Here is a 27,891-nt window from a genome sequence, read left to right as displayed (position 1 = left end):
CATCTGGGCGGGATGTTCTGGGAGCTAAGACAGTACAAATAATAAATCACAGTAAAATGGGATTTTTTTGGAAACAAATGTTCTTTGGATGAAATAATGGCAGGATGCCATTATTTTAAGCATCCTGCTCCACCCCAGGAACTTCCACTATCCCAGGCTACTCCAAGCTCCATCCAACCTGGCCTGGAACACTGCCAGGGATCCAGGGGCAGCCCAACTTCTCTGAACTGGGATAACTGGGACAAACCAGGAAATTCAGTGCCAACCAAAATGATGGAGCTCTGCTGTCTTTGTGTTGTGAGAGTGACAACAAGAAGATGCTGTCCAGAGGGATCTGGGCACCTGGAGCACTGCTGAGTGCTCTGGGAAAGTCACTTCAGGTCTCTGAGTTGGCTCCCCAAATGCAGAAGAGGGTTAAATGGCATCAGCTGCCTTTGTGCAAGACCTGTTTGGATACTCTGACTTGCAGACCCCTCCCTAGAGCTGCTCAAGGGGGATAATTATTCATTTCTTCTATTTCTAAACATGCCAGTGCTTCGTGAGCATTGGAAAATGATAGTATCTTGTTTGCCATAAATGCAGTAATTATAGCTGAAACTCTTCATTTACATGGAAATGACAAACAACAAATTAGAATCAAGCATCTACAATTAGGGTAAAAAGCCACAGCAATTTGTTATTCTTTGCAAGAAATCATTTTTCACATCATTTACTGGGAAGGAGGTCTCATTATGTAATGATATTTAGCTCTTCAACTACTTTTCAGCTTCGCAGCTTTATTAATTGCACTCACAACAGTTCTCTAATATAAACAAACATCTTCATCTGCTGGCTGGGGATCCAAAGCTGACAGCACTGACAGGATGTGGGAAACCCAGGGCACTGGGAATATTTATTTCCCTGTCTGCTCTGGGGTGCCCTGACCCCCAGGGGAGCACTGACTTTGACCCTCATTCGTGGAGAAAGTTTCCTAAACTCCAGAATACACTGGAATCCACAAAAGTGTGAAATAGATTGTAGAGAGGAGTGTAGGTGCATCACTTGGTGAGAAATTTAGGTTTTGGGATTTTTAGTATGTTGTGGATGGAAGCAAGATGGAGGGCACAGGGTGTTGTTCTGGGTTTCTTCTTCGTGCTTCTTCTTCCTTCTTCTTCATGGGTTTGGGTGGCATTTTGTAATTGGGCAGAAAAGTCCACATCGACTGATCCTCTGATGGAAAATGGAATAAGAGACCAATTTACTTGCCCACAGTTACACAGGAAGTCAGGGACAGGTGTCAGGAACTTTAAGGCTCCATTTGGTGCTTGATCCCAAGAGAATCACAGTGGGAATTGTTGCTCAGTTCTGGATGCAGGAGGAATGTGGGATAAAACTTGTCCTGTTAGCAAGTGATCTTCTTTGGGATCAGTTATTGGGTTAAAAGGGGAAATAATCTAATTGTTAATTGGATAGTTTAGACTTAAAAGATCTTGTAACAAGAAATTGTTGCCATTTTGTGCCTTGCTGCTGAACTCACAGTAGTGAGACTGTTTTACTGATAAGAAATAATAAACACCTGAGTCTGAACATGAATTACTGTCTCAAGTGCCTCCAATCCATACCCAGAGAAACCAACAACAGGATGTACCCAGCTCTGGGGTGTCCAGCCCAGGAGGGACACTGACCTGTGGGAGTGGGTCCAGAGGAGGCCACAAGATGCTCAGAGGGATGGAGCCCCTGTGCTGGGAGAGCTGGGGGTGCTCAGCCTGGAGAAGAGAAGCTTTGGGGTGACCTCACTGAAGGGAGCTGACAGCAGAGGTGGAGAGAGACTTTTTACAAGGGCCTGGAGTGACAGGAAAGGGGGAATGGCTTCAAACTGACAGAGAGCAGGGCTAAATTAGATATTGGGAAGAAATTCTTTCCTCTGAAGGTGTTGAAGCCCTGGCACAGAGTGCCCACAGAAGCTGAGGCTGCCCCATCCCTGGAAGTATTCTAGGCCAGGGTTTTAGAGTTTAAGATACAGAAAAAAGAAAAGCAGTTACAAAGGTAAACAAGGAGTTTAGAATGCAGCGCTGTAGGTTTGTGTGTCATGATTGGCTAAGACAGCTTACACTGTAACATGAGTCCATAAGATGAAATATTTAAGGATTGGGTCAAAACCACAAATATCTTTGTTGGCAGTGTTTTATTGGGAAATAAATCCTTAAAAGGTCTTGTAACTAAGGGTCTTGTGACCTTGTGAGCCATGCAGTGAAGATGTGAGCTGAACTCACCCTTCCTGTCGGTGTAAAAGATAAGAAAAATAAAACTCATAAATCTAAAAAACTCAGAGGTCTCGTCTCCAACTCATTCAAAATTCCTTCAAAAATCCCCATAACTGAGCACTAGCTCTACCTCCACACCCCTCTGGTCTTGTACCTCCAACCTAGGTCCTCATGTATGAAGTTTGATTGCAGTGGAGAGGCTGCTGTGAAGCAAAACCTCTCTTTGCTCTGCAGCACCTATCAGCAGTTATGGGTGAGGATTTGCAGACAAATTAATATCCCAAAACCTTGGTGACATTTGCTGCCACCCACTGAACTTTATAAAATCACCATCACCTCCCAGACAAGCTCTGCAGTGAAAGGGCTGATTTATCCTCAGATGCTCTGCTATCCACACTTCCCATTTATTTACACATGGCACAGAGCACTGCTCCTGTGGGACTCCAGTCTGGGTAATGCAATATATCCCAAACACACACCCAGAGCTGTGGCATCCTCCCATCCCACTCCTTCCACTCAGAAATGAATACATCTGGCTGTTCTCCAAGCAGATTAAGATAATCAGCAACAATTTACTTACCCTGAGAGGGCATTACCCTGATTGGAGCAGGTCAGAGCCCACTCTCTGATTAGGACACTGATATGATGTGGCTCTAAGAAGATATTTTGAGTGAACTCCTGATTTTGCTGCCATCATCTGTTCAAATAATGAAGAAACAATTGGATGCAAGAGAACCTCCACAACATTATCTGGATAAAGCCTCAGAGGCCAATCTGCTTTCAAAGCAGCAGCAAATGTTTATGATCTAAGTGCTGAGGGCCACCTGGTACTGCTTGCTTTCCAAAGACCACCAAAGGGGCCAGAAATTTCTGTTGGCTTGACAAGGGTGGTCTCAGCCCCCTAGGAAAGCAAACTGCAGAGAGAGACACAGAAAGAAATCACTGACAAACCATAAGGAGGAAATAAGCAGAGGACACTTTCTAAACTCATTTTTTGCAGTGGTCTGATTGCTTTGTGGTTTTAAAAGGAGAAGATATTTAGATAAGATGTCAGAAAGAAATTCTTGATGCTGAGGGTGGTGAGGCACTGGCAGAGCTTGCCCAGAGAAGCTGTGGCTGCCCCACTCCTGCAATGTTAATTCCAGCTTGCATGGTGTCACTGTCATATTGTTTGAAAAATCTCTTCGCCAGGATTTCTTCTCCTGGCAAGTTGAGAAGCCTCAGCTTCTCCATGTTTTGTTGCTTTGGAATGTGGTTTGGAGATTGTTTATTTAAACATGCGAATTGTTTTTAATTAACAGCTAATTACAGCTAGCTGTGTCGGACTTTGAGGAGTTAGTAACGAGTTTTCATTATTATCCTTGTTTTAGCTTTTTGATGTATCTCTTCTCCTTCTTTAGTATAGTTTTAGTAGATAATATAATATAATATAATATAATATAATATAATATAATATAATATAATATAATATAATATAATATAATATAATATAATATAATATAATATAATATAATATAATATAATATAATATAATATAATATAATATAATATAATATAATATAATATAATAATAAATCAACCTTCTGAGAACATAGAGGCAAATTCCCATCTCTCACCTTGTCCTGAGAACTTCACAACACCACAGGATGGGGCTTGGAGTAACCTGCTCTAATGGAAAGTGTCCCTGCCCGTGGGAGGGGGTGAAACAAGATGAGAGTCTATGATTCACAAGGGAACTGCTCTTATTTTAGCTGCAAGACTGACAAATATTAGTAAGGAAAGAGGCTGGGGTTATCAAAATCTCCCCTTAGTCTTCTAAAGAAGTAGCTGCAATGTTTTTGTTTTTAACTGCAAATATTCTGCACAGGGAAGTCCCAGGGGAAAATCTGCCTTTTCCACAGCACAAACAAAACCTCTGTGGGCCACCTGAAATCTGAAATTCTTTGTAGGTACAGAAAACAAGGAAACTGCAGAGCATTTCTGAAATTCAGTCCTGAACATTAAAAGTGGTTTACGGGCCTTACCCTGTAATATTGTGAATCAGTTGACAGATTTGGGCAATAATGAAAAACCTAGTTACAGATTTGATTGACAGACCCAAAGAGCTGTTGATTCAAACCAGCTCATCACAACATCCTGATTTATCAATCTCTCCAGACTGAGAAATGCTATTTGTCCACTTGAACCCAAAAGGACACAGGAGCTGAGGTCTCATTTTTAAAGTCCATTTCAAAGAGATAAACAGATCCACCAAAACCAAAGGAGCAGCAACCCCCACATTTCCATGTGAGCTGTTGGACCCGTAACCAGCTTTGGGAATCTACAGGTAATTTATACATTCAGGAAAAATTCCATTTGGTGTCTGGGAACAGCAAACAAGACCCTGGGAAGCTGAGCAGAGCAAACCTGGTGCCTTGCTGGGAATGCCATGGCTTTCTGTGCTATTGCACCAGCTTTTGTGCCTTGAAGACCTGAGATAAAATCATGCAGGAGGGAAATTAACTCAGTCCAAGAGCAACAGCAGCTGCAGGGCAGCCTGATCACAAAAGAAATCAGGCAAAGCTTTCATCCAGGGAAGGGGAAAACACAGACTTCCACTGAAATCTGCACTCAGCTGCCTGTCTTTGGTCCCTCAGTTAAAATATTGACAAGGTCACATCTCTGATTTCAGTATAAAAGTGTTTTTGATGCAGAGCCTGGTTGTGGGAAATGGATTTGTAGAGAATTCTTCAAGTTTGACAGAAGGCTTACATAGTATGTAAACTTTGAGATAAGAAATGCTGACTTAGAGATGCCATGGAATAGGAGAGACATTGTTGGGAGAGAAATGGAACTGGAAACAAGTGTCAAAGGATGGCCTTGCAAATAAGACTGGATACTTTAGAGAAATAGAACTATGAAAGATGCATTGTAGTGGGACCCACAGGGGAAATTTTAGATTATTGGCTTTAAGGCATTTACAGCATGGTGTGGCTAAAGCTGATAGGCCAAGAAATGCTTGTAATGAATTGTAATTAGGAAATAGTTGGCTTCTATTGTGATGGTGTGAATTATAACATCTGTATTGTCTCACCCTTCACGTGAGACTGAAAATGGAATAAAAGTTTTCAAAATGCCTCTCAGTTGCCCCATCTCTTGGTCAGAAAAAGGCATAATCTGACAAAATTGGTGTTTTGTGTGAGGAACAAAATATTGGTTAGTTTTGTGTTGTAAAATTGTATAAAGACCTGATAGCTGAGGAATTCACCTAGGTGAATTTGAAAGTGGTTTTTTGCAAGGTCTCTTCCCTTCCTGAGTCACAGCTCCCTGCCAGTCAGCAAAACCAGAGAGTTTTTGGGTTTTCTGTCCCCAGCACGTGGTTAAGGGGTGCAGGAGGAACCTGGTGCCAAAGGGAGAGAAGTTAAGGATGGTTGTACTGGATCAGCTGAGCCCCACATCCCATCCCTGAAGGCAGATGCTGCCAGAGAAAGGCAAACAGAGCTGATACTGCCCTTCCTCACTCTCCTGCCTGCACCAATTCACTGCTCACCCAGGGCTTCAGTGCAGATTTTTGCCCCAGCAACTGCGAGCATTTAATGAGCAAAATGTAATACAGGAGGGAGAGAATGAATTTCTTGTTGTAATTTCTATTGTTGTGAGAGCTGAAAAGCCACCTGAGATCACATACACATGAGATAAATACTCTACAAACAGGCAAAGAAGAGTAAGTGTCTGCCCAAAAGCAGCTAAAACAATGAGATCCCCCAGAGCACTGAATTGTCCCATCTGTGACCACCAGACCCAGGCACAGGGTGGGGAAGTGATTTGCTCCAGGACTCAGATGAAAAAGCAGCACTGGCTGTAATGAGATGAGGCAGTTTGGGCCAGAGCAAAGGCCAGGCTGGCTTAGTGAGGCTGGAGTGACCAAGAACATTTTCCAGGAAAAGTTAATGGACGGGACAGTATTGTATTTGCAGGGATCCCCGTGGCAGGGAGGAATGATGAATCTGACTCCATGTTCTCAGAAGGCTAATTTATTATTTTATAATACTATATTATATTAAAGAATACTATGCTATACTAAAGAATACAGAAAGGATACTTACAGAAGGCTAAAAGGATAATAATGAAAACTTGTGACTCTCTCCAGAGTCCCAACACAGCTTGGCCAATGAGTCAAAACAACTCACAGCAGAATCCACTGAAACATTCACCTGTGGGTAAACAATCTCCAAACACATTCCACATGTGAGCACAACACAGGAGAAGCAAATGAGATAAGAATTGTTTTCCTTTTCTCTGAGGTTTCTCAGCTTCCCAGGAGAAAAATCCTGGGCGATGGGATTTTTTCAGAGAATGGGAATGCCACAGGGCAGCACACAGCAACACTCCCCTGGCACACCCTCCTGGCACTCTGGGGCTCTGGACAGGATCCCTGCAGTCACTCCTTGCACACAATCCCATTTCTCCCTGGTTATCCAAGGTAATTTATCCTTTTGGTTATCCTCCTTCTTCCTCATACCCTTCCCATCTCTGCTGTGTCCCTTTCCAGATGCACAGAGGGGCAGAATGGCACAGAGTATTCAGAGTTAAAATGCTGGTTGTTATTTTTCTGTTCTTTATCCCCCCACACCCCTCCAGGCCACTGCTCCTACTGTATCATCCTCTCTTTTCTCTCATAAGGATTTGGAGCAGAGGCTTTGCTTTAATTTCTCCTTTTTGCCACAAGTCCCCAGTTTGCCATTCAAATCCACTCTCTTGTGGTTACAGGACTAACAACAAAAACAACTCTCAGCCTAAATTTCCCCCAGGAACTTGACTGTCCCTTGGATTTTCTCCAGAATTTCAGAAACAGTATCAAGGATTTCCTACTTATCCAGGCATAAATAAACCCCATTTTCCTCATGTATTTACCCTGAGCATTAACACCCACCCATCCCAAGCTTAGAGGGACTGTGGGGAACATCTTAGGTGGGGAACATTTCTGCATCCCTGCTCAGGGCTGGGGACAGGGCAGGATGGCTCCAACACTCAATACCTGGGAACCCTGGAGTGAAATCTGCTTTTAGAACCACAGAACTATAGAATTGTTTAGGTTGGAAAAGTCATCTAAGATCGCCAAGTCCAGCCAGCACTGCCAAGGCCCCTCCTAACCCATGTCCCCAGGTGCCACATCCACATCTTTTAAATCCCTCCAGGGATGGAGACATCACCCTTTCCCTGGGCACCTGTGCCAGGGCTGGACAATATGAATATTTTCATAATATCCAATCTAACTTCTGGGCAGTGAAGAGCAGAGGAGGGAAACACCTGAGCTGCCAGGCCATCAGAGGGGACTCCAGCACCCCCAGGAGCAACCCAGGTAGCTGCAGACCTCTCCTGGCTCATCCCAGGGAGATGAGGGCAGGGGAACTCTCCTGCCCACCCACACCATGTAATATATCCAGGGGAACTGCTGGATACTGATGGAACTGATAGAACAAGCAGGAGCTTGAAGAACATTCAGATTATATTTAAAAAATGGAAAATCCCACTGTTCTTTAAACCCTCATGTTCATCTTCAGAGCCCACACAGAAGTGACTAACCAAACCTTAATAACTAATCACTGCTGCTGTTAATTAGTCCCACCGAATGTGCTTTTCCTCCTGCAGCTGACTCCAATTTGGGGCTGCCTGCTCTGGTTTGGAGGGATGGTGCTGCAGCATCTCAGAGAACCAGCAGGGGTGGGAAACACCTCTAAAATCATCAGTTCCCACTGTCTGTGCCAGGCCATGTCCATGCCCTGCCCCAGGAGCTCTCACCAGCTGCAATCACAGCTCCAGGGACATTTCTGGGGCCAGAATCCCCTGCAGGGCCTTGGGAAGGAGCCCTGGAGCTGCACCCCAAGCCCTGCCCTGCCCCAAAGGCATTTCTGTCTCCATGGGGCTGTCACCATCAGCTGTGTCAGACTCTGAGGAGTCAGTCACAAGTTTTTCATTATTCATTCTCATTAAGCCTTCTGGCAGGGTTTGAGACATTCAACCTGGCCCAAGCAACCTCTGGGGCTCTTGCTCTGAGCTTGCCAGGAGGCAAAGGCTGAAATCAGACAAGGATGTCCCAGAGAAGATCACAGATCCCTCTGCAGCTCCAAGGCTGTGGCATCAGAGCATCCACCAGAGCAATGCTGAGTTTTGCCAGCTGAGATTCTGACCTTGTCTGCTCCATTAAGACCTTAGCAAAACACGCTCCTGGCTGCCTCTGTCTACCAAAAGTTCAACTAGCTCCCTGCCTCTCCTGCTCCAGACTGCAATTACAGAATCACAGGATTGTTTAGGTTGGAAAAGTCCATCCAACTGTACTGGAGCAGGGTTGACTCACCATGGAGAGTGCAAACTGTGACTTGAGAGGTGAAACAGCACACACAGGAACATGTTCTGGCTATGGGAGGGCAGATATAACCAGAAAGCTTCCCTCAGGATGCTCACCAGGTCTAACATGATACTTTACCCACTACCCAACATTTCCTTAAAGCCAAAAAAAATCAAAAGAGACTGTATTTAACCAGAAAATTCAATTGTATTTAACAGAAAATTACAAAACCCACAAGGAAGTCATTTTCCTGACAGGATATTTATACTGAACCTTATCTTGTAATTTTCCTGAATTTTCTTATGGATAGTTGTAAGGAAAGCCAGGATTGAACAGGGCAAAGTAACTTCCTCAACTTTCAGGAAAAAAACAGCTTCTGGTGGGACTGGAAGGGCAGACACTGAGATCTCTCCTCACTCCTAAACCAGAGCACACACCAAAGCCATTGAGGAGTGTCACTGCGATATTTTCTAAAAAATCTCTTTGCCAGGATTTCTTCTCCTGGGAAGCTGAAAAACCTCAGAGAAAAATGTAAATAATAATTATCTGATTGATTCTCCTGTGTTTGGCTGCTTTGGGAGGTGGTCTGGACATTGTCTACCAACAGGTGACTGTTTGATTGGTTTCATGTGAATTGTTTTTACTTAATAACCAATCACAGCCAGCTGTGTTGGACTCTGAGGAGTCAGTTATGAGTTTTTCATTATTATTCATTCTTGTTAAGCCTTCTGATGTATCCTTTCTCTTTCTTTAGTAAGTTTTAGTATAGCATGATATTATATGATATGATAGATATAAGACGATATATTATATATTATATTATATTATATTATATTATATTATATTATATTATATTATATTATATTATATTATATTATATTATATTATATTATATTATATTATATTATATTAATATTATATGGCACAACATGTGACACTGCTAAATAAACAGGGACAAGAAACAGGAGGGTGAGCAGCCACTCCTGCAAAACCAATCCATTCACACACCTGAGTGGTCAGAAGGGAAAAGGGGATTTGGGAAAAACAGCCTCCAAAAGGACTCAGACTGGAGAACCTCTTGGCCTCACTCACTCTGATAAAGCCTCAAGCACAGATGGTGCTGCTGGTATATTAAAATAAATGATAGGCTATCAGGGAGCAGCCTGGCTGAAACTCTTTATTACAGCCCAGGCTCAGATGAGGCTGTGATTAGAATTACTCAAAAACAAGGAGGGGAAAAGGAAAAAGAAAGCAAAAGCCTCCAGTAATTCTCACCATATTGACCCCTATCTGTGATTCATGTTGATACTCAGCATCTCTGCAAGGCAACAACTGCTGGAGGTGTGTGGTAATTATTTTATTGTCAGACAAAAATGTGAGCAATTCGCTTATTTCCAATACATGTTCCTAACTCACTGTCATGTAGAGCAGAACTTCTACATACATATATATATTTTATATATATATATGTATATGTATATATATGTATATGTACATATATTTAAAATTTTATCTATATTTATATCTATTTTATACCTATATTTAATATAGGTATATATTATATATATTAATATATGTATATATTTATGTATATATATGTGTGTATATATATGTGTGTGTATATATATATTTAGAGGGAGAGAATCTTTCCAGGAAATAACTTGGATCTCCTTTGATTCTTAAGGAGTCTTAATCAGAGTGAGCACCAGGGGGGGAGACAGGTTTAGCATCAGTCATTTATGGTTTGCACTGTCCAAGCAGAAAGTGCATCTACATTCTCATTAGGAAGGAACATTTTAAAATTACCCTCTCAATAAATTACCCTCTCTCTCCCTGCTACTTGTTGCAAAAAGCTCTTTTCCTCCATTTTTCTCTCACCAGCTCTGCCATGGGGCCAACATTTTAACCCCAAAGCTAAGCCTCTGACGTAAATCCCCAGAGGCACAGGGGCAATTCAAGGCTGGTGAACCTTCACATTCCCCTCTCTCCATTTTTTGGATGCCATGAAAACAGACAGATTTTTGCACTGCAGTATAGATCACTATTAGAAAACAAATGTGATTTCTCCAGTGTAAGGACAAGCCTCTTTTGACATGGCAAAGGCCACACAGGCAGGCACACAAAGGGAAAATGAGTAACCCTCACCCAGGGAAGGCACAGCCCTGTGCTCTTCAATCAAGCTAAGTGACTGCTGAAATCTAAAGGGAGAGAGGGGCCCAAAACCAGCTCCTCTGCCTACACGGAGCCAAGTTTTCTGACATGGAGAAACTGCAGGGTGGCAGAAGAGGCAAAGCACACCGAGAAGTGACACACGTAAATATGTGAATCTGCAGGGATGGGAAAGGACAGGATTACTGCAGGCTAAAGAGAGAGCAAAGACACCATGATTTACATTCCAGTGGGGCAAGGGGACAGGCAGTCCAAGGCAGCTGACAGCCCAGAAGGATTCCTGCCTCCCCGTGCTGGGCAGGAACCCAGATGGTGCTTGGGCAGCAGACGCAGCCCAGCCTTTGGAGCACAGAGCTCTGCTGGCTAATGGACCCTATCCCAGAATCCAGGGGAAAAAAACAACCAAACCCCAAGATAAATCACCTGGAGCTGCAAATGCAAAGTCATGCTCCAAGGCACCAACTTTGACACATGGTAACTTTAAAGGATGTGTCAAACAGATGGATAGAGGCAGACAGCTGGGGAAGGTCAGAAATGCTCAGACACGTGCCCGAGTTTTCCAACTTTGCTTTCTTGGGCTGACAGGAGCAACTGGAGGTGCAGCAGAAAGCCTTTTAGGAGTCTTCCTGAGCTGGGAAATCCAGAAGCCTGGTGCTGCTGCAGCTGCCCTTCTGTGCTACCCAGCAAGCCAAGGAGGGAGAATTTCACAGAATCATTAATGCTGGAAAAGATGACAAAGATCATCCAGTCCAACCACCAACCCAGCACCAACCTCCATTTCCATCACTAAACCATATCCAGGAGTTTTTTAACATTTCCAGGGCTGGTGACACAATCATTTCCCTGGGCAGCCTGTTCCAAAACTTGACAACTTTTGGTGAAGGAACAGTTCCCCTTAGTAAACCTTCCCTAAACTCCCTGTACACAAACATCACCCAAGATTCCCCTACCTGAGCAGTGTAGTGCAGTCTTCTGTTGAGTTTTTGGAGGTTTTTTGTTAGGGTTGGGATTAAATGTGAGAGATAGAATTTCTTGTTTGGATTTAGATGTTTATTAGTTCTTATCTGTGAGTTCTATAGTACTTCACTCTAACAAACTAAAAATGGAGCTGTATCTTTCTCTCCACAAGGCTTTTTAAGGATAAACTGTCTAATTAAGAAAAGACACTTAAATTATTTTTGACTCAATAACTAATTACTTGTGGTTTGCAATGTGGACTTTTTTTATCTAATTACACAAAACCACCCAAACCCATGGAGAAGAAGGTGAAGAAGAAGGACCAGCCTCCACCCTCAAACCTCCATCTTGCTTTATAGATATTACTATATTCTAAAACTTTAAACTCTTAAGTTTTCCACCCTGTGATATTACATACTTATATTCAAACTCCACACCCACAATCCCAGTGCTATCACTCAATTTTGGAAACCTTTCCACAGCCTCAGGTCAAATGCAGTGTTCTCTTGGGGGTCAGTGCCTGTCAGCACAGAAAGTCTGAAATTCTCACTAACCAGGGCTCCAACAGTCTTTCCACCAGAGAAGCTGCTGAATCCTCCCTGCAGGTATTTCAGGGAATTTTTGCCTAGCAGGGTAGTGGGGATCAGGGCAGGCAGGATTGGCAGCAGCCCTCAGACTTGGATTCATCCATTCGAAACTTTCCCCAGTCACTGGGACTTCTCACACCAACCATGGTGACCAAAATCCCCTCTTTCCTCCCACAGCCTGGCAGATGATTTCTCCACACCTTTATGCCAACTCTCTCTGTGGAGATTTCTGAAGGAATTTTGAATGAGTTGGAAACGGGGAGTTTTTTAGATGATGTGATTTATTTTTCTATCTTCTACATGGGCAGGAAGGGTGAGCTCGGTTCACATCTTCACTGCATGGCTCACAAGGTCACAAGATTTTTAGTTACAAGACCTTTTAAGGATTTATTGACCAATGAAACACTGCTAACAAGGATATTTATGTTTTTAACCCAATCCTTAAATATTGTGTCTTATGGACTCATATTACAGTGTAAGGTTTCTTAGCCAATCATGACACACAACCTACAGTATTGCATTCTAAACTCCTTGTTTACCTTTGTAACTGCTTTTATTTTTTTATATCTTAAACTCTAAAACTCCAAACTTTCCTCTTCTTAAAGTGTCTCTACTTTAAACTACAAATCCACATTCTCACTACTAACACCTAAGTTTGGAAGCCTCTCCCAAGGTCTCAGATCAAATCCTGTGTTTAATTCTGAGCTTTGGCTAATAGGCTCAAAATTCTGAGCATTCCCTGCATTTCAGATTCCAACTCTCTCCAAACTGAAGGAAAAGAAGCAGAAATGCTGTGGATGGGCAGGATCTCTTCACTCCTCCCTGCAAGCGCCAATAACTTCACTTTAATACATTGTCTGATGGGCTTCCATCTTCTCTATGGGCAGGGAGAGCCAAAAATGAGAAAATGCCTCTAAATCCTCCCCCAGCCCCTGGAGACAGCACTTTATGGCTGGTAACAAATGGGCTTAGTCTTCCTCTGACACGGGTTTAACTGGGTGCATAAACATTGTGGAAGGGCTGGTGCTTCAAAGTAACAGATCCAAGGATGTTTTAGTGCTGCTGCTTCCCAACGCACTCCAACAAAAATGTCAGGGTAAAATATCAGCCTGATTATTGTGAGCAGCAGCTTTGTGTCACCTGCTTCTGATAGCTGAGCTGGGAATGACCAAGACACTCTCTAATCTTCTGATTTACTCATAGGATCACTGGACTGTTTAGTTGAAAAGCCCCTCAAAGATCAAGACCAACCATTTCCTCAGCACTGCCAAGGCCGCCACTAACCCATGTCCCCAAGTGCCACATCCACAGAGCTCTTAAATCCCTCCAGGGATGGGACTCAACCACTTCCCTCATCCCTATCCCCTTCCCTTAGCCTTGATTTCTGCCTTGAGGACAAGAGCTGAGGTGCTTCCAAGGGGAAGGACGTGGCTCCAGCTCATCAGGGGTTCATGCTGTGTTGTCACTGTCATATTTTCTGAAAAATCCCTCGCCAGGATTTCTCTCCTGGGAAGCTGAGAAGCCTCAGAGAAAAAGGAAAATGATAATAATCTGATTGCTTCTCCTGTGTTTTGCTGCTTTGGAATGTGGCTGGAGATTGTTTATCCAACATATGAATTGTTTTGACTTAATGACCAATCACCATCAGCTGTGTCAGACTCGGAAGAGTCACGAGGTTTTCATTGGTATCTTGTTAAGCCTTCTGTCTGTATCCTTTCTCTATTCTTTAGTATAGCTTAGTATAGCATTCTTTAATATAATATAATACCATAAAATAATAAATTAGCCTTCTAAGAACATGGAGTCTCAATTCCTCATCCCAGCAAACACCACATCCATGGCTGGAATCTCCCCATCTCAGCTCACAGAGCAGACACACTGCTCCTGTCTTCCCTCTGAAACACAATGGCCTCATTCCCAAGGGCACAGCAGTCTTGTGCTGGATGGAAAAAGGGAAGAACATCAAAGGGTGGTGTGTCAGGACCACAGGGCTCAGAATTGTCCAAGTTTTGTGTCTCCTGGAAGGTCCCACTGACCAAGATCCCAGCACAGCACCATGCAGCTTGAAGAAAGCAGGAATATTAGAGAGACACACTCCCCAAACCACCTTGGAATTAGATCTGACAAGGAGCAAAAGCCATTTCAGATGTGAATTGTCCCCTCCTGGGAGCTGCTCTGCTGTTTTAAGAGCAAATGTCACCCTGAGCTGGCAGAGAGGATCATCACTGCTCACAGACAGCATGCACAATTCCCCTGGACAAGACAAACCTGATCAAATATGAGTCTGCTCCAGGATTAAGATGCACCCATGAACAATCTCTTAAGTAAAAAAGAAGCAATTCCAAATGGAGTGCACATCCCTCACAAGGGCCAGAAACCTGAGTTAGGCACAGATTGATGGTGGGAGCTTCACTGCTGCTTGGGAGAGGAAAAGGGAGCTAGCAAGGAACATATGGAACTGTATAAATTATTTGGAGCACCCAGAAAGACAGGAAGAATAATCGCCTCTGTTCCTGAGACTGCTCATTTCTGTCTGCAGCCATGTGGAACCCAGACCCTGCATGGCCACAGAACTCCCATAAATACCTGGGCAGAGGGCAGGATTGCTGCAGGCAGCTGCACTTGGAGCATGTGGGGAAGGAAAATTTGCTGGTTACACTCCTCATCCTGGCTCCTGCCAGCCTCTCCCACCTGGGATGCCTATGGACTGTCAGGATGGTGACTCTGAGGGTCCATTCCAGGGAGAAATGCAGCTGTGCACATCCTGCCTCCAGAAGGGAAAGGCAATGCCCAAGCACTGATTTAAATCCCCACTCCTTCAAATCCCCGCTCTGCAAAGGCTCCCTTGTGAAACCAGAGGGGTCACTGGGCCTCTCTGTGGTTTTCTCACCACCTTTAAAGCACAGATGAGCCTTCCCAGGGTGATTAAGGAGATAAATGCATTAAAGATTAAAAGGCACTCCAATGTTCCAATGCCACGAGCTGTAAGAGTACTTAAAATAGATCCATTTGGGGCAGCAATTAAAGAACATATTACTAATTTCTGAGTCTCAGCTCCTGCCTTCCTAATGCTGGTTATTTTTGCCCATAAAAGCATTAATCCTATCTTCCTGTAAAAAATGACATTTCAAACATTCATCATCTTCCACTACTGTCCTTCTGCTCCTCTGCCTCCCCATCATTAACCAGAGGCATCTGTTATATGGTTTATGCAGTGTAATTTGTGACCACAGATCTGCAATACAATGAGAGCTATTTTTTCTGTTAGGAGCTGCTCAGAGCTGCAAATATTTTTTATCCATTATATAAAAAAAATATATTAAAATTCACATTCCAGAAGTGTGTTTATTATGCAAGTGCCTTGTCATTACCTGAGAGAGTTATACAACCTTCCATTATAGTGAGAACTAATGTCCTACCCACAGAAGTACATGAAACACAGACATGGTTTCAATTTTGGAAACTACACGTTGAGGATTATATTGTCACACTTCATAACTTCTTCCTAAATTGCTGTTTGTTTGGGTTTGGGTTTTGGTTTTTTTTTAATCTCTAAATTGTATCCACAGGGATGGTCCAAACTCCCCTGTGTAAAATTCCTCCATGGGAAGAGGGAAATCAAAAACAAATGCTGTGGAACCAGGCACCTTCTCACAAGCTACAACCCTGTAATGTGGAATTGCCACGAACAGGTGGATGCAAAGAACACCCCAATGGCTCAGCTAAAGAAAGGCAGACCTGGACAAAAATGGATTTAGGTAAAAACAGAAAATACAAAATAGCACCTAGCGTAAACACAAGCCACCACAGGGAGTTAATTCAGATGTAATATGGAACTGCAGGAGAGTAAATTCAGATGTAATATGGAACTGCAGGTTGATGAAGACAAAGGTGCAAAGCCAAGTTAGCAAACATAGAAAAATTACATCAAGTGGACCCTAAATGGAGAAAGACTAAAACACCAACTCCATCCATTTTAAATGCACAAAGCCAACTTCTGCTTGCCCCAATGGGGTAAATTCAAGGCTTGGTGAATTGCTCTAGATCTCCTGCTGTTACCTGCTGTGGACAGCAGGAGTTATTCCCCTTGGGATGTGGAGGACAGGCAGCACTAAGGCATCAGGAAATAGCTTGGAAGTCTGAGGCCATTTTCCTCTTGGCTCACTCTTGTTAAATTAAGAATTCTCACAGAACTGAGGGAATAAACACTCTTGAGAACTGGGAGAAGAAGCCACCACCAACAGAAGCAGAGGGGTTTGATCTCCTTGGAGCTGCACAGCAAAGTCCAACTGCTCTAGGATGCAGGAGGACCATAAACTAAACTAAACTAAAGGACCATAAACTGTTCACCAGGTTTGAACCCACCTCAGCCAACTGCAGTTCTCCTGGTAATGCATCACAAAAGAGGGAGCAGGGGAAGATCAGGTATTTTTATTTATTCCCTGAAAATTCAAGTTATCCACCTGGTCTTTGTGCTCCTCTGATGCTCTCCAGGCGTTCAGTGCTCGCCTACCACACACCACCCACACACAAATCAAGAAACAAGCACAGAGACACCAAAGCCACCTCACAGAGAATGCAGAGAGGTCCAAAAGTGCTGCTCTGTCCTTCACTGGCAACCTGTGACAGCAAACCAGATCCCAAATCACATTCAGACCTTGCTTCCCCAGAGCTGCACGGTGCCAGGATGGCTTTTGGAGGGTCAAATTCTATTTTATAAATGCACAGATTTTCTCATTTTCTGCTTTACTCTTTGTCTTTATATTGCTGGTTAGAGAGCCAGTTGATGGACTGTAAAACTGTCAGTCTCATTACTGGCACTAATAAATGGCTTTTGCTCAGCTGGAATTAATGTGGGACCATCTGACTGCCCAGAACTGACATTTTTAATGATTTTGTTCCTCCAGTGCCTTCTCATTGACCACTACAAAAATCCAAACTGTCTCTTGCTCTGCCAAGCTGTTTTGTGGATCAAGTTCTTCATTCTCCAGGGATTTGCAGTTGTGTCAGCCATCAGAGCAAGCAGACTGGATAATAACTGGCCTGAGAACAGCTATTCCAACACTTCTGGGCTCTTCTGCACTATAGATTTTAGCATTAAATGTCAAATTTCCGAAGGCTAGAGGACAGAAGCATCCCCAGGAGGAAGACACGTGTGCAAAGTGTTTTAAAAATGGAAAATGCCAGCTGTGAAAGTTTGGTGCTTGGATGTTGTCCCCTCACCCTGTTCTCTGTTGGGTGCTGTCATCTTCCCTCAGGTCTCCCTTTCCAATGCTGTATCCCAGGTGAAACAGAACAACTTCCCCTTCCAAACCCTGCTTCATTTACACAATAAGGGAAATTCTTCACATCCCAGTGCTATTTAGGGAAGGAAGAGACACACGGAGCTCTTCTGGGGATGTCCAGCAGTTACAAAGCAGTCCCCAAATTAAAAGAACTGGATCTTCAAAGATGAAAATCACCTGGAGAAAAAGGGTTTCAAAGAAAAAATAGCCCAGCCAGCAGATCTAAAGCTTAACAAGTGTTTTACAGGGAGTCTGCTGTCTCCAGGTGCTCCAGCAGAACAAGGGGAGCAGCTCCTCCAGCTTCCTACTAGGTTTGGGGATGGTTTTCTGTTCTTAACCACCCACTTTGTGCTGACACAAGCTGTGTGCTTCTTCCCACCCTTCCTGCTCTCCCAAACCCACTCCATCAAGGACCAGGCATGGACACAGAGGCAGCCTGATGTGTGCCCATGAGTCCAGAGCTGGGAACCAGGGCAGAAATCCTCACCTGGCACAAGCTGGAGAGGGGAAGGGCTACACCCCTGCAGAAGCAGCTCCCATTCCTCACTCACTCCCAGGAAATCAGCTCTCATCCCCTGGATTCAGCTCCTTCCATGGATTTAGGTTATCAGTGTGAGCTCATGCAAGCCCTTGGTTTTAAAAGAATCACAGAATCATGCAATGGCTTGGGCTGGAAGGGATCTTAAAGATCATTTAACTCCAATCTCCTCAGCTAGTTCCATTTCCTTTGTGCCTCTAAAACACAAATAATTTCCCTTTCTCTTAGGAGCACTGCTGAGCAGCAGCACACTGCAGATGGGCAAGGGGCAGTGTCACAGAGGCACTGAGGTCACCTAGACAGGAAAAGAATAAATGGCTTTTTACACAAGTGCCTGCCTGCTGGAACCTGAGGGCTCAGTCACAAGCAGAGAGGCTGATCCCACTGTGTCCCCTCTTTTTTTGCCAGCACAGCACTGCACAAAAGTCCCACCTAACTCCTAAAAATGAACCCAGCTCTGCCACAGCCTCATCCTCTCCCTCATGGGTGTTGTACTGGCTGGAGCAGCCTAAAAACAAAAGGCAATCCAAACTACTTGGATCTGGTGGCTTCCAGAGAGCACCAAAATCCTCATCTGCCCAGTGCTCCAGGGGCTCAGAGCCATCACTCTGATGCTGACCAGCTCACACTGCACAGGGAAGTCAATAAAACATAAGTTGGGGGGAATAATCCTGCCTTTTACCATCTAGTTGGTTTATTCCTTGTCTGAAATTTCTGCAAAGAAGCCCTTTCAGGGGTCTGAGGAACAGCACCAGCCCCTGGTCACTGCTTTCTCCCCTGCCTGCTGCACCAGATCTGCAGCTCCTGCCCTGAGCCCCTTCCTCCAGCAGCTGGAAATGCAGCTGTGACTGCAGTCCAGACACAAACCATGAGCTGTGTCTGACACAGAACCTCCTCTGTAACCCCAAAGCTGGTGGCAAACATTGTCACATACAACAGCAGCACACACCTCTTTCACTGAGCTTGCCAAAGACAACCAGAAACCCTTAAGGACACAAATTATTCCTCTCACACAACTCCTGGGGGGACAGCAGGACATGTGAGACAGCCCTGACACAGCCACCACCCAACAGAGTGCTTTCCAAGCAGGATTTAGTGTGACAGGGAGGGATCAGTCCTGCTGCAAACTCAATCTCTCCTTCAAAGGCCAACCCTCCCACAGAGGTCTGGAAATCAAGCCTCCCACACAGTTCTTGAAAGACAATCTTTGATTCAATTAAGGAAGCCAACATCACTAAAGCAGGCTGGAAACAGCAGCACAGAGGAGAACCTCCAGGTAAAATCAGAATTGTGCTTCCAGGGGAAGTGATAGAAATCACACAGGTATAAGTGATGGACAATATATAGAAGACTTTGAGTTTTTTTTAATTTGATGAGCTTCTCAGAACAGCTAACTCTAACAGTCACACACAAAGACCTTCTGTTTAGATGTGGTTCAGCTCCCACAAATTCACCTGGAATGTTCCCACTGCGATTGACAGGGCTTGGCTTGGGAATTGAGTATGCTGGGAAATTATTCCAGAGCCTTTGCCACGCTGGACAAGTTCCTTTCTCAGATCTCCTTTGTCCCACAGCAGCTCTGACCTGCATCACAAGGACTTCACACATACAAACACTGACTCCCAGGAGGAGTAAGGCCAGACATTAAACACAGGGCCTGCATGTACAGCACAATAAATTGTATAAAGCTTGACAGAGGCTTTGCAGGTTTGTCTTCACACTGCCAGCACAGCTTCCCAAGGCTGGACCATAAATGGACCTCTTAAAATGTCAGAAAAGTGAACTCAGACCAATGCTCTGAAGTAGCAAACAGGCTGAAGAGCAAATACCCAACTCCTCTGTCCCCACAGGACAAATATCCCTGCACCAACCCATCTTGGGCAAAGGGGACTGAAATTTGCCCAGAAATCTCACCTGAGAAGTTTTTTTTTTTTTTGTCTAACCTTGGAGCAGGACAGCACTAAGCTCTGGGAATGAATGAGCAGGATTGGAATATCCATATTTTCCCCAAAATGACAAGTCAGGTCACGCTGCCTGGGACACATCCCAGTTTTCCCAGGTGAACAGGGATTCCTCAGGAGTGAACCTGCTCTGTGCTTAGCTTGAGAGCCAACCCATGGCTGGCATGAGGGACTGCCTGGTGCAGAGTGAAGAGCAGGAGAGGTGATGGGGAAAGGAAGAAGGAAAGGACCTTTTCTCTTACCCAGACCCTGGTTCTGCTGCTCCCACTCAATGGTGTCAGGAACCTGGTAGGACACCCCAGCCAGCTGGGCCACAGGGTTTTCCAGGCCAGCCAGGGGCTCCTGGGAGGTCTCTCCTGGCAGTGTGAAGCCTGGCAGATCCGTGTCACCCTCCATGCTTTCATCCATCAGGTCCATGTCTTTGTCCTCCTCGTCTTCCTCTTCCTCCTCTTCTTCTTCCTCCTCCTCCTCTTCATCCTCTTCCTCTTCCTCACCCTCTGGCCAGAGAGACAGAAAAGAAATGTCAGGGAACATATTTAACTCGACCTCAAAACAGGAGAGCAAACTTGAGTCAGCAGACACACTACAGTAGTAGCAGCAACTGGTACAATACATTCTCCTGATGGTTGAGAGTTTATGCAATTGCAGTTTAAACTGAAGTTGTAATTCACGTGTTGGAAACACAGGAGACGATTTCACGTCTTAACATGGGGAAACTTCAGCCCCACAGCATCTCCCCACAGTAATTCAGCACAACGCACGAGGACAAGAGTCCAAACCCAGAAATAATTTTTACCCTGGAGAAACAGAATCTTGAAACAGAATTGTTTTGATTCCTTGACGTCGATGTTCAAAGCTTTAAATGAAATCTTGTGCCTGATCATTTTATTTCTGAACTGAGTAACAGTTACTTTGGGAGGAGGAAGCAGAAGGTTCCCAGATCTCTCTGGTGAGCACCAGGCTGAGCTCCTCCAGAGGCAGAGCAGCTGCAGGAACTTGTGCCTGTTCTCTGGCAGGAAAAACACCCAAGGGGATCATCTGGAGGAGCTCATCACCACTGGAACTTGCTGGGGAACAAGGAGATATCATCCCAGACTAAAATCAGTGGGAAATACAGTAATTTTTTGCTTCCTAGCAGCAGGGTGCAAACAAGGATGTGCATGTGTAAAACATCTGGGTTTCTGTAACTACAGAGCTCCCTGCTTAACCCATCACAGCCCAAGGGAGAGCTCCTCCCCTGCTTTCTAATCTTGGAGGCAGCAATGAGTTGGATCTGTGTTTAACTCTAATTGAGTCTTCCCCAGCTCTGGAAAGGGCACTGCTTTCAGGATCAGGTTGCTCCAAGCCTGATCCCACCTGGCTTTGGAAAGGGATGGAAAGAAGGCAGCACAGCCAAAACTTCACAGGAGAGCTGACAAATGAGACTTTGATTAAATTCCTGTGAATTCAGTGCAAGGTCTCCCTGCCCACGGGAGGGGGGATTGAAACAAGATGATCTTTAAAGTCCCTTTGAACCAAAACCATTTGTGATTCCATGAGTTCTCCACTACAGCAGATACCCATTTATTCCAAAACTGTCTGTACTGTTAACATATGAAAAAATAAATATTTAAGCCCTATTTCATCACTGGAATCTAAAATGGCAACACAGGAACCACTGTACTGGATCAAACCAAAGGATTTTTTCCTACTTTTTAAATATTTTTTCCTATTTCCAACACATCTGGCTGCAGATGCTGAAGGAAGTCAAGAGCAGGGCAAATACAGAGCCAGCCTTCCCACAGGTTTGTTTTTTTTTTCCCCAAGTTATAGTTACCAAAGTCTCAGGGACATCCTATGCCAGAATTTGCATTGGAGCTATTTAATATCTGCTGATGGAGCCACCCACCAGGGAAAGATAAAATCTGGAACAATGTCATGCTTTGAATTTCTCACAGTTCCTTTTTCAAGGCTGAGAATTGAAACACAGTATTTATGCACTTTTATCTAATTTACACCAACTCTGCTCAGTCCTGTAGAAAAATTCCCTCCTGGTGTAGTCACCCTGCATGCAGGCATTAAAAACCAACAAACCACCCTTTGTTAACCAAATCCTTTATTTATTATATTTGTTACCCAAATATTTCTGCTGTGGTTGTACTTCATACAGGTTTGGTAGCAATCCAGCCTGGATTAAATGGCCTCCAAAAATTGGGATATCACATGAGATGGGAATATGAGAAATCAGTGCCTGTTATAAACCCACTGATCCACTGTGCTGTGCCATGGCATCTCCCTGCCCTGTAATTCAAGGATTTGCTCCCAACCACTGCATGTTTTCCTCAGCTCACCAGACAAGACAATCCCAGTGCTGCCTTTCACTCCTGCTCCTGTATTCCATACCAATGAGCTGCTGCTGGGATTTAGCTGCATCACCCTGCTAGAGCCTGGCTTTTGGTGCCTGGAAAGATCATTCCTACCACACAGAGCATCTAATGGAGCTCCCAGGGATGCAGCTAGCTAGCCCCTTAAATTCCCATTGCATATTAGAGGCAGTTTCTGTATTATAGTGTGCCCAGCATTTAGAATCAAATCAGAATTTTCTCCGTCAAAATGCGTGTTTTCATACAAAACACACAGCTGTGAAGCTCAGAGTGGCACCTGGAGAGTGCTCACTGCAAAGACAAGTGGATGTAGGTCTTTTCCCTCTGCTGAGAGCAACACAGCTATCAACAATCCCAAAAATTACCAGCAGACACTCTGAACAGCCAGAAAACCAAAATATGAACAGAGCTTTTCCCTAGACTGGGTGGGAAAAGCAGTCAAGAGAGAACAGGCACTGGGTTTTTACCTCTGAAAAACTTCTCTGGGACAAGGGTTTTAGAATACCCAATCTAAATCTTCCTTGATGGAACTTGAGGTTGTTTTCTCTTGTCTAATTTCAAAGATTTCCTCCCAAAACAAAACCAAACTGGTTCTCCAGCAGCATTCACCTCAAGAGCCATGCTAGAGACTCAGTCTAACAACACAAGACTATTTTACAGGGGGGAAAAAACACCCAAAATGCTGCACAATCCCAAAAATTACCAGCAGAGACTCTGAACAGAACACCTAAGAGGAACATGAACAGACCTTGTCCCAAACTGCGTGGGAAAAGCAGCCAAGACAGAACAGGCATTGGGATTTTATCTCTGAAAAGCTACCCTGGGACAAGGGTTTTAGAATACCCAATCCAAATCTTCCCTGGTGAACCTTAAGGTTGTTTTCTCTTGTTCAAATTCAAAGATTTCATCCTAAAACAAAAACTAACTCTATCTCCAGCAGCATTCACCTCAAAATTGCTCTCACACTGAGCCAGGTTAGAGACTCAGCTCAGCAACACAAAAGTATTTTACAGGGGGAAAAAAACCACCCAAAATGCTGCACAATCCCAAAACTTACCAGCAGACACTCTGAACAACCAGAACGCCAAAGTGGAACATGAACAGAGCTTTTTCCCTAAACTGGGTGGGAAAAGCAGCCAAGAGAGAACAGGCATTGGGTTTTTATCTCTGAAAAACTACCCTGGGACAAGGGTTGTAGAAGCCTCTTGTGATTTTCAGCAATCCCAGTGACACACACCTGCCAGGACGGAGTGCTGAAGGCACAGATAGCCATCTCCCTGTCTCCAAAGCCTGCAGGCAGCCAAGCTGAACACCCAAATGGAAAGTGCTGAGACTACTTATCACAGCTGAAGATCAGCAAGCTCCATCAGTCAGCAGGCAGGCACAGCAGAGAGCTGTGAGTAATGAGATCCTTGCAGCACAGCCCCTGCAAAGGGGGAAGGAAAAGGCTCTGAGCTTGTTCCCTTCTCCTCTCTGCCTCATTCCTGCGTCTGAAATCAGCTTTTTAAGCCCCATCCTGAGATGCCAACAGCTTGCCTTGCTGCAAGGTGCAGTGCAGAGCACCACTTGGTGGTCACAAGGAGGAAGCTGCACTTCCAAAAAAAAACCCCACGAACTTCCCAAGTGTGGGATTTCAGCAGAAGAGGCACAACTGTGCAGAAGGCTGGGCACTCCCATAAGGAGGGAAATGGAAGTGAGCAGCACACAGCCAAAGCTCAGGCTGGAGGTTTGTGCTTCACACTTCTACAAAAGTCACGTTTTTCCTCCTAAACTGGCACCTTTTGGCCTTCAAAAGGCCTCAGCAGCAGATTGAAAGGAAACTGTTGGGAAACACTGAATGCAGCACGGAGTGAAAGTGCAAAGCCCAGCAGATTCAGAAGTAACCCAGAGTTTCATGTGCATCTGCAGCTCAGTGTTGACTATTTTTGTGTGACATGGAATGGTTTAGGTCTGAAAAGCCCTTTGAGATTGGAGTCCAACTGGTAATCCTGTCCTAAGCCCCAAGTGCCACATCCACACATCTTTTAAACCTCTCCAGGGATGGGGACTGGGCAGCCTGGCACAATGCCTGACCAGCCTTTTATTAAGGAAATTTTCCCTAATATCCAACCTAAACCTCCCCTGGTGCAGCTTGAGGCTGTTTCTCCTTGTCCTGTCATTTGTTACCTGCGGAAGCTGTAGGGGAGCTCCAAGGAAAGAAGTTTAAAATGAAATAACACATTTTAAGCAGAGTTTTTGGGGGTTTCCAACTTTATTAATAGAAGCAGCCACCTCTGGGCTTTATCATGGGACCCTGAATGGATCCATTATTGACACAGGTGAGATCCAGAGGATGGGATTTGCTTTTTCACCTTGTGCTTCCTCCACAAGTGAGGCTTTTCACCACAAAGCTACACATCCACAATGCTTTCTGTGGCTTAGGCAGAACTGAGACCACCTCACACCTCCCTTGTGAGGCATTTCCCTGACCCAGAAGGAACCCACACCCTGTGGAATCTGAAGCAAAGCAGCAGCATCCAGCAGGTAAAAGCCTCAAAAATCAAAATTTGGGGATGTGATGGCTTGGAAGAAGCTGGAGCTGAAGCCACTGTGCTCATAACCTTGCTGAAGGCAATGGAGCTATTCAGCAGGTTTTCAGCTGAAGAAACCTTCACTGAAGAATGATGTTTCTATATTTAGGTATTTTCCATTAATGTTTGCAAACACTTGGATTGCTCAGGAGGGCCAGGAAAGCATCATTCTGCCAGGCTGAACACACAGCAGCAGAAAGATCTTGCTGGGCCCTGAGCAGCCAGAGGCTCTCAGTGGAAGGTGACAGATTCACTCAGAGGCACAGAGTGAATTCCAAGTGCAATAAAAAAAACCAAAAACAAACATAAATAAATACATAAATAAATTTAAAAAACAAAACAAAACAAATCCAAAAAAACCACCACCAACAAAAAAAAAAAACCAAAAACAACCCAAACAGACAAAAAAAACCTACCAAAAACCCCACAAAAATAAAAAACCCAAATAAATTTTTAGAAATAAAAATTGTATTTATTTATAAAATTATTTCGTTTATTTAATTAAATTGGATATTATAAATTATATTATATTAAATTATAATATATTACTATATAATTTATATAATATATATTTTGAATTATATAATATATAATTACATAATTGAATTATGTTATATATAATATGTATTATAAATTAATTATAATTCAAAATTATTTTATTTATTAAAAATATTTCCTATTTTATTTTATGGGGTTTTTTTGGCTTTTTAAAAACAAAAACCCAACCAAACAAAAACCAACCAAACAAAAAAAAACCCACCAAAACCCAAAACTAAAAAGGAAAGAAGCTGCAGAACAAAACCTGGAGCTGTCATTTGCTCTGTCCTTTCCCTGCCCCACCTCCCTCACACCAAACCCAGGGGATGAAGACGTTTAAAGGTACCACAGAGGATTGCTGTGATCCTTGCCAGTTTGTGTTTTTATGTGGTGTCAGAGCTGCAGGGTGACCCCTGTGTGCTAACAGCACCATGTAAATATGGAAATAATGCTGTGTAAATAACATCAGGATCAGGGATGGGGAGGTCTCTGGCACTAAGGAGCCTCTGCCAAGTGTTTTCTCCCACTGAGGTTCACTTTCTGCACTGCTTTTGTGATCCCAGCTGATTGTCAAGGCAGGGAGGCCTTTCTAGGACAAATCCTTTATTATTAATGTGCTGCCTTCACATGATCAGTCAATGTCACCATCCAACAGCCCCAAAATGCTGCCAGGAGCCTTTGCCAGCCTGGCAGGACAGAGCTGCTAGAGGAAGGTGGAGAGGATCTCACCAAGCAGTGCTCCTGTGCTGGCCCATGGTGGGACAACAACCCAGGCACAGAAACCCTGCCAAAAATCAGAGTAAAACACCCCTGGGATGGGCTCTGCAAGCCCAGCCACCTGCACTGCAAAACCATCCACGGGATCTTCCCTGGTGGAACTTAAGGTTGTTTTCTCTTATCCAAATTCAAGGATTTCCTCCTAAAACAAAACCAAACTGTATCTCCAGCAGCATTCACCTCAACGTTGCTCACACACTGAGCCAGGCTAGAAATTCAGCTCAGCAACACAAGACTATTTTAAAGGGGGAAAAACCACCCAAAATGCTGCAGAACACACTGCACGTGCTAGAACCACTTTTCTCCCTGGCTTGCTGCAGAACAGCTCCTCTGCCCCTGTTGTACAGGTGTTGGACCAATCAGTATAAAAATGAAGACAAGAAAGTGGTGATTTATCAAGTGAGGGGCAGGCAAATCAGTCCAGATTTAATGACCATGACCTGTGAGTGGACAGGGCAGAACAAGACAGATGAAGGCAGATAAAGAGTTTACAACATCTCTTAACAAAATGCTTCCCCAGGAAAAGGGCTGTGGGCATAGGACTTTTTTTTTTTTTCTAAACCACCAAAAAGCCCCCAACCAACCAAAAAAAAAAAAAAATAAACCCACAAAAAATACCAGCAGAGATAGAAATTCCATTTTCATTAGAAAAAGCTGTTGGTGTTTTCTTCCAGAAGCTGCCTGGGAACAGAACAACCAACAGCCCAAGAGATAAGAAAATATTGAACTTCAGCTTTATTTTCTAGATAAACCCAGGCTGGACCATCAAAGATGATGAATATTGGGGAGTAGGTCTGTTATTATGGGCTACAGTCTGCAGGTTTCAACTCAGATCCTGTGAGGAATAAGAGGAGCCAAAGGGAACAGGACTGAGTCCACTCAGCTCATTTCTAGTCAAATTTCCTCCTCCTTCCCCATCCTGATCTGCCCCCAAAAGCTCCCAAAAATCCCCATGAGCAACACTCTCCCAGCTGCTGAGGAACCCCAGCCATGAGCAGCTCCAGCAGAAAATGTTCCTGCTTATCTGCACCCACCTCCCTTGGGCCAGGAGGGCAAACTGCTTAATCCTCAGATTAAAACAAACAGAAACTCATTAAAAACTTTCACTCACACAACCCAATTACACTGCAATAATAGCAGCTGTGGGGGTTTATCTGTTATTTTTGTCCAAGCTTGGAGATAAGCATGGGAAAGCTACAACACTGAAGTGATATGTAAATGAACTCTCATTTTTTGGGGGGCAAATCTAAACATCTAAAACGGTGTTAGAAACATCTAATACAGTTCAAAATTCAAATAAAGCTTGGTCAGAAGGGGATCAAGGTGGGTCAGACTAAGAAATACCTGCTGGAGGCATCACAAATAACAGAGAGCTTGGAGAAGGGAAGGCTCCAGGGAGACCTTAGAGACCCTTCCTAAAGGGGGTCTAAAGGGGGTCCCAGAAAGCTGGAGAGGGAATTTGGACCAGTGCATGACAGGATAAGAGGGATGGTTCCAACCTGACAGGGCAGGGTTAGATTGGTGATTGGGAAAGAATTCTTGCCCATGAGTGGAGTGAGGCTGAGGCTGTACAGAA

The 27,891-nt window shown here is 44.1% G+C and overlaps 1 protein-coding gene across 2 annotated transcripts in view; it reads right to left on the bottom strand.

Annotated features, from left to right (window-relative positions):
* ARMH4 (armadillo like helical domain containing 4) overlaps positions 1–27,891 on the bottom strand; it is a 58,938-nt gene that overhangs the window by 16,804 nt on the left and 14,243 nt on the right. For both annotated transcript variants that reach the window (XM_030950495.1, XM_030950496.1), the window contains exon 5: positions 20,311–20,565. In XM_030950495.1, the coding sequence (XP_030806355.1) occupies positions 20,311–20,565 (255 nt within the window). The remainder of the gene's footprint in view (positions 1–20,310; positions 20,566–27,891) is intronic.

The sequence above is a fragment of the Camarhynchus parvulus genome, chromosome 5 (genome assembly GCF_901933205.1).
Source record: "Camarhynchus parvulus chromosome 5, STF_HiC, whole genome shotgun sequence".
NCBI lineage: Eukaryota > Metazoa > Chordata > Aves > Passeriformes > Thraupidae > Camarhynchus > Camarhynchus parvulus.
This window is presented reverse-complemented; position numbering and strand designations above follow the sequence as displayed.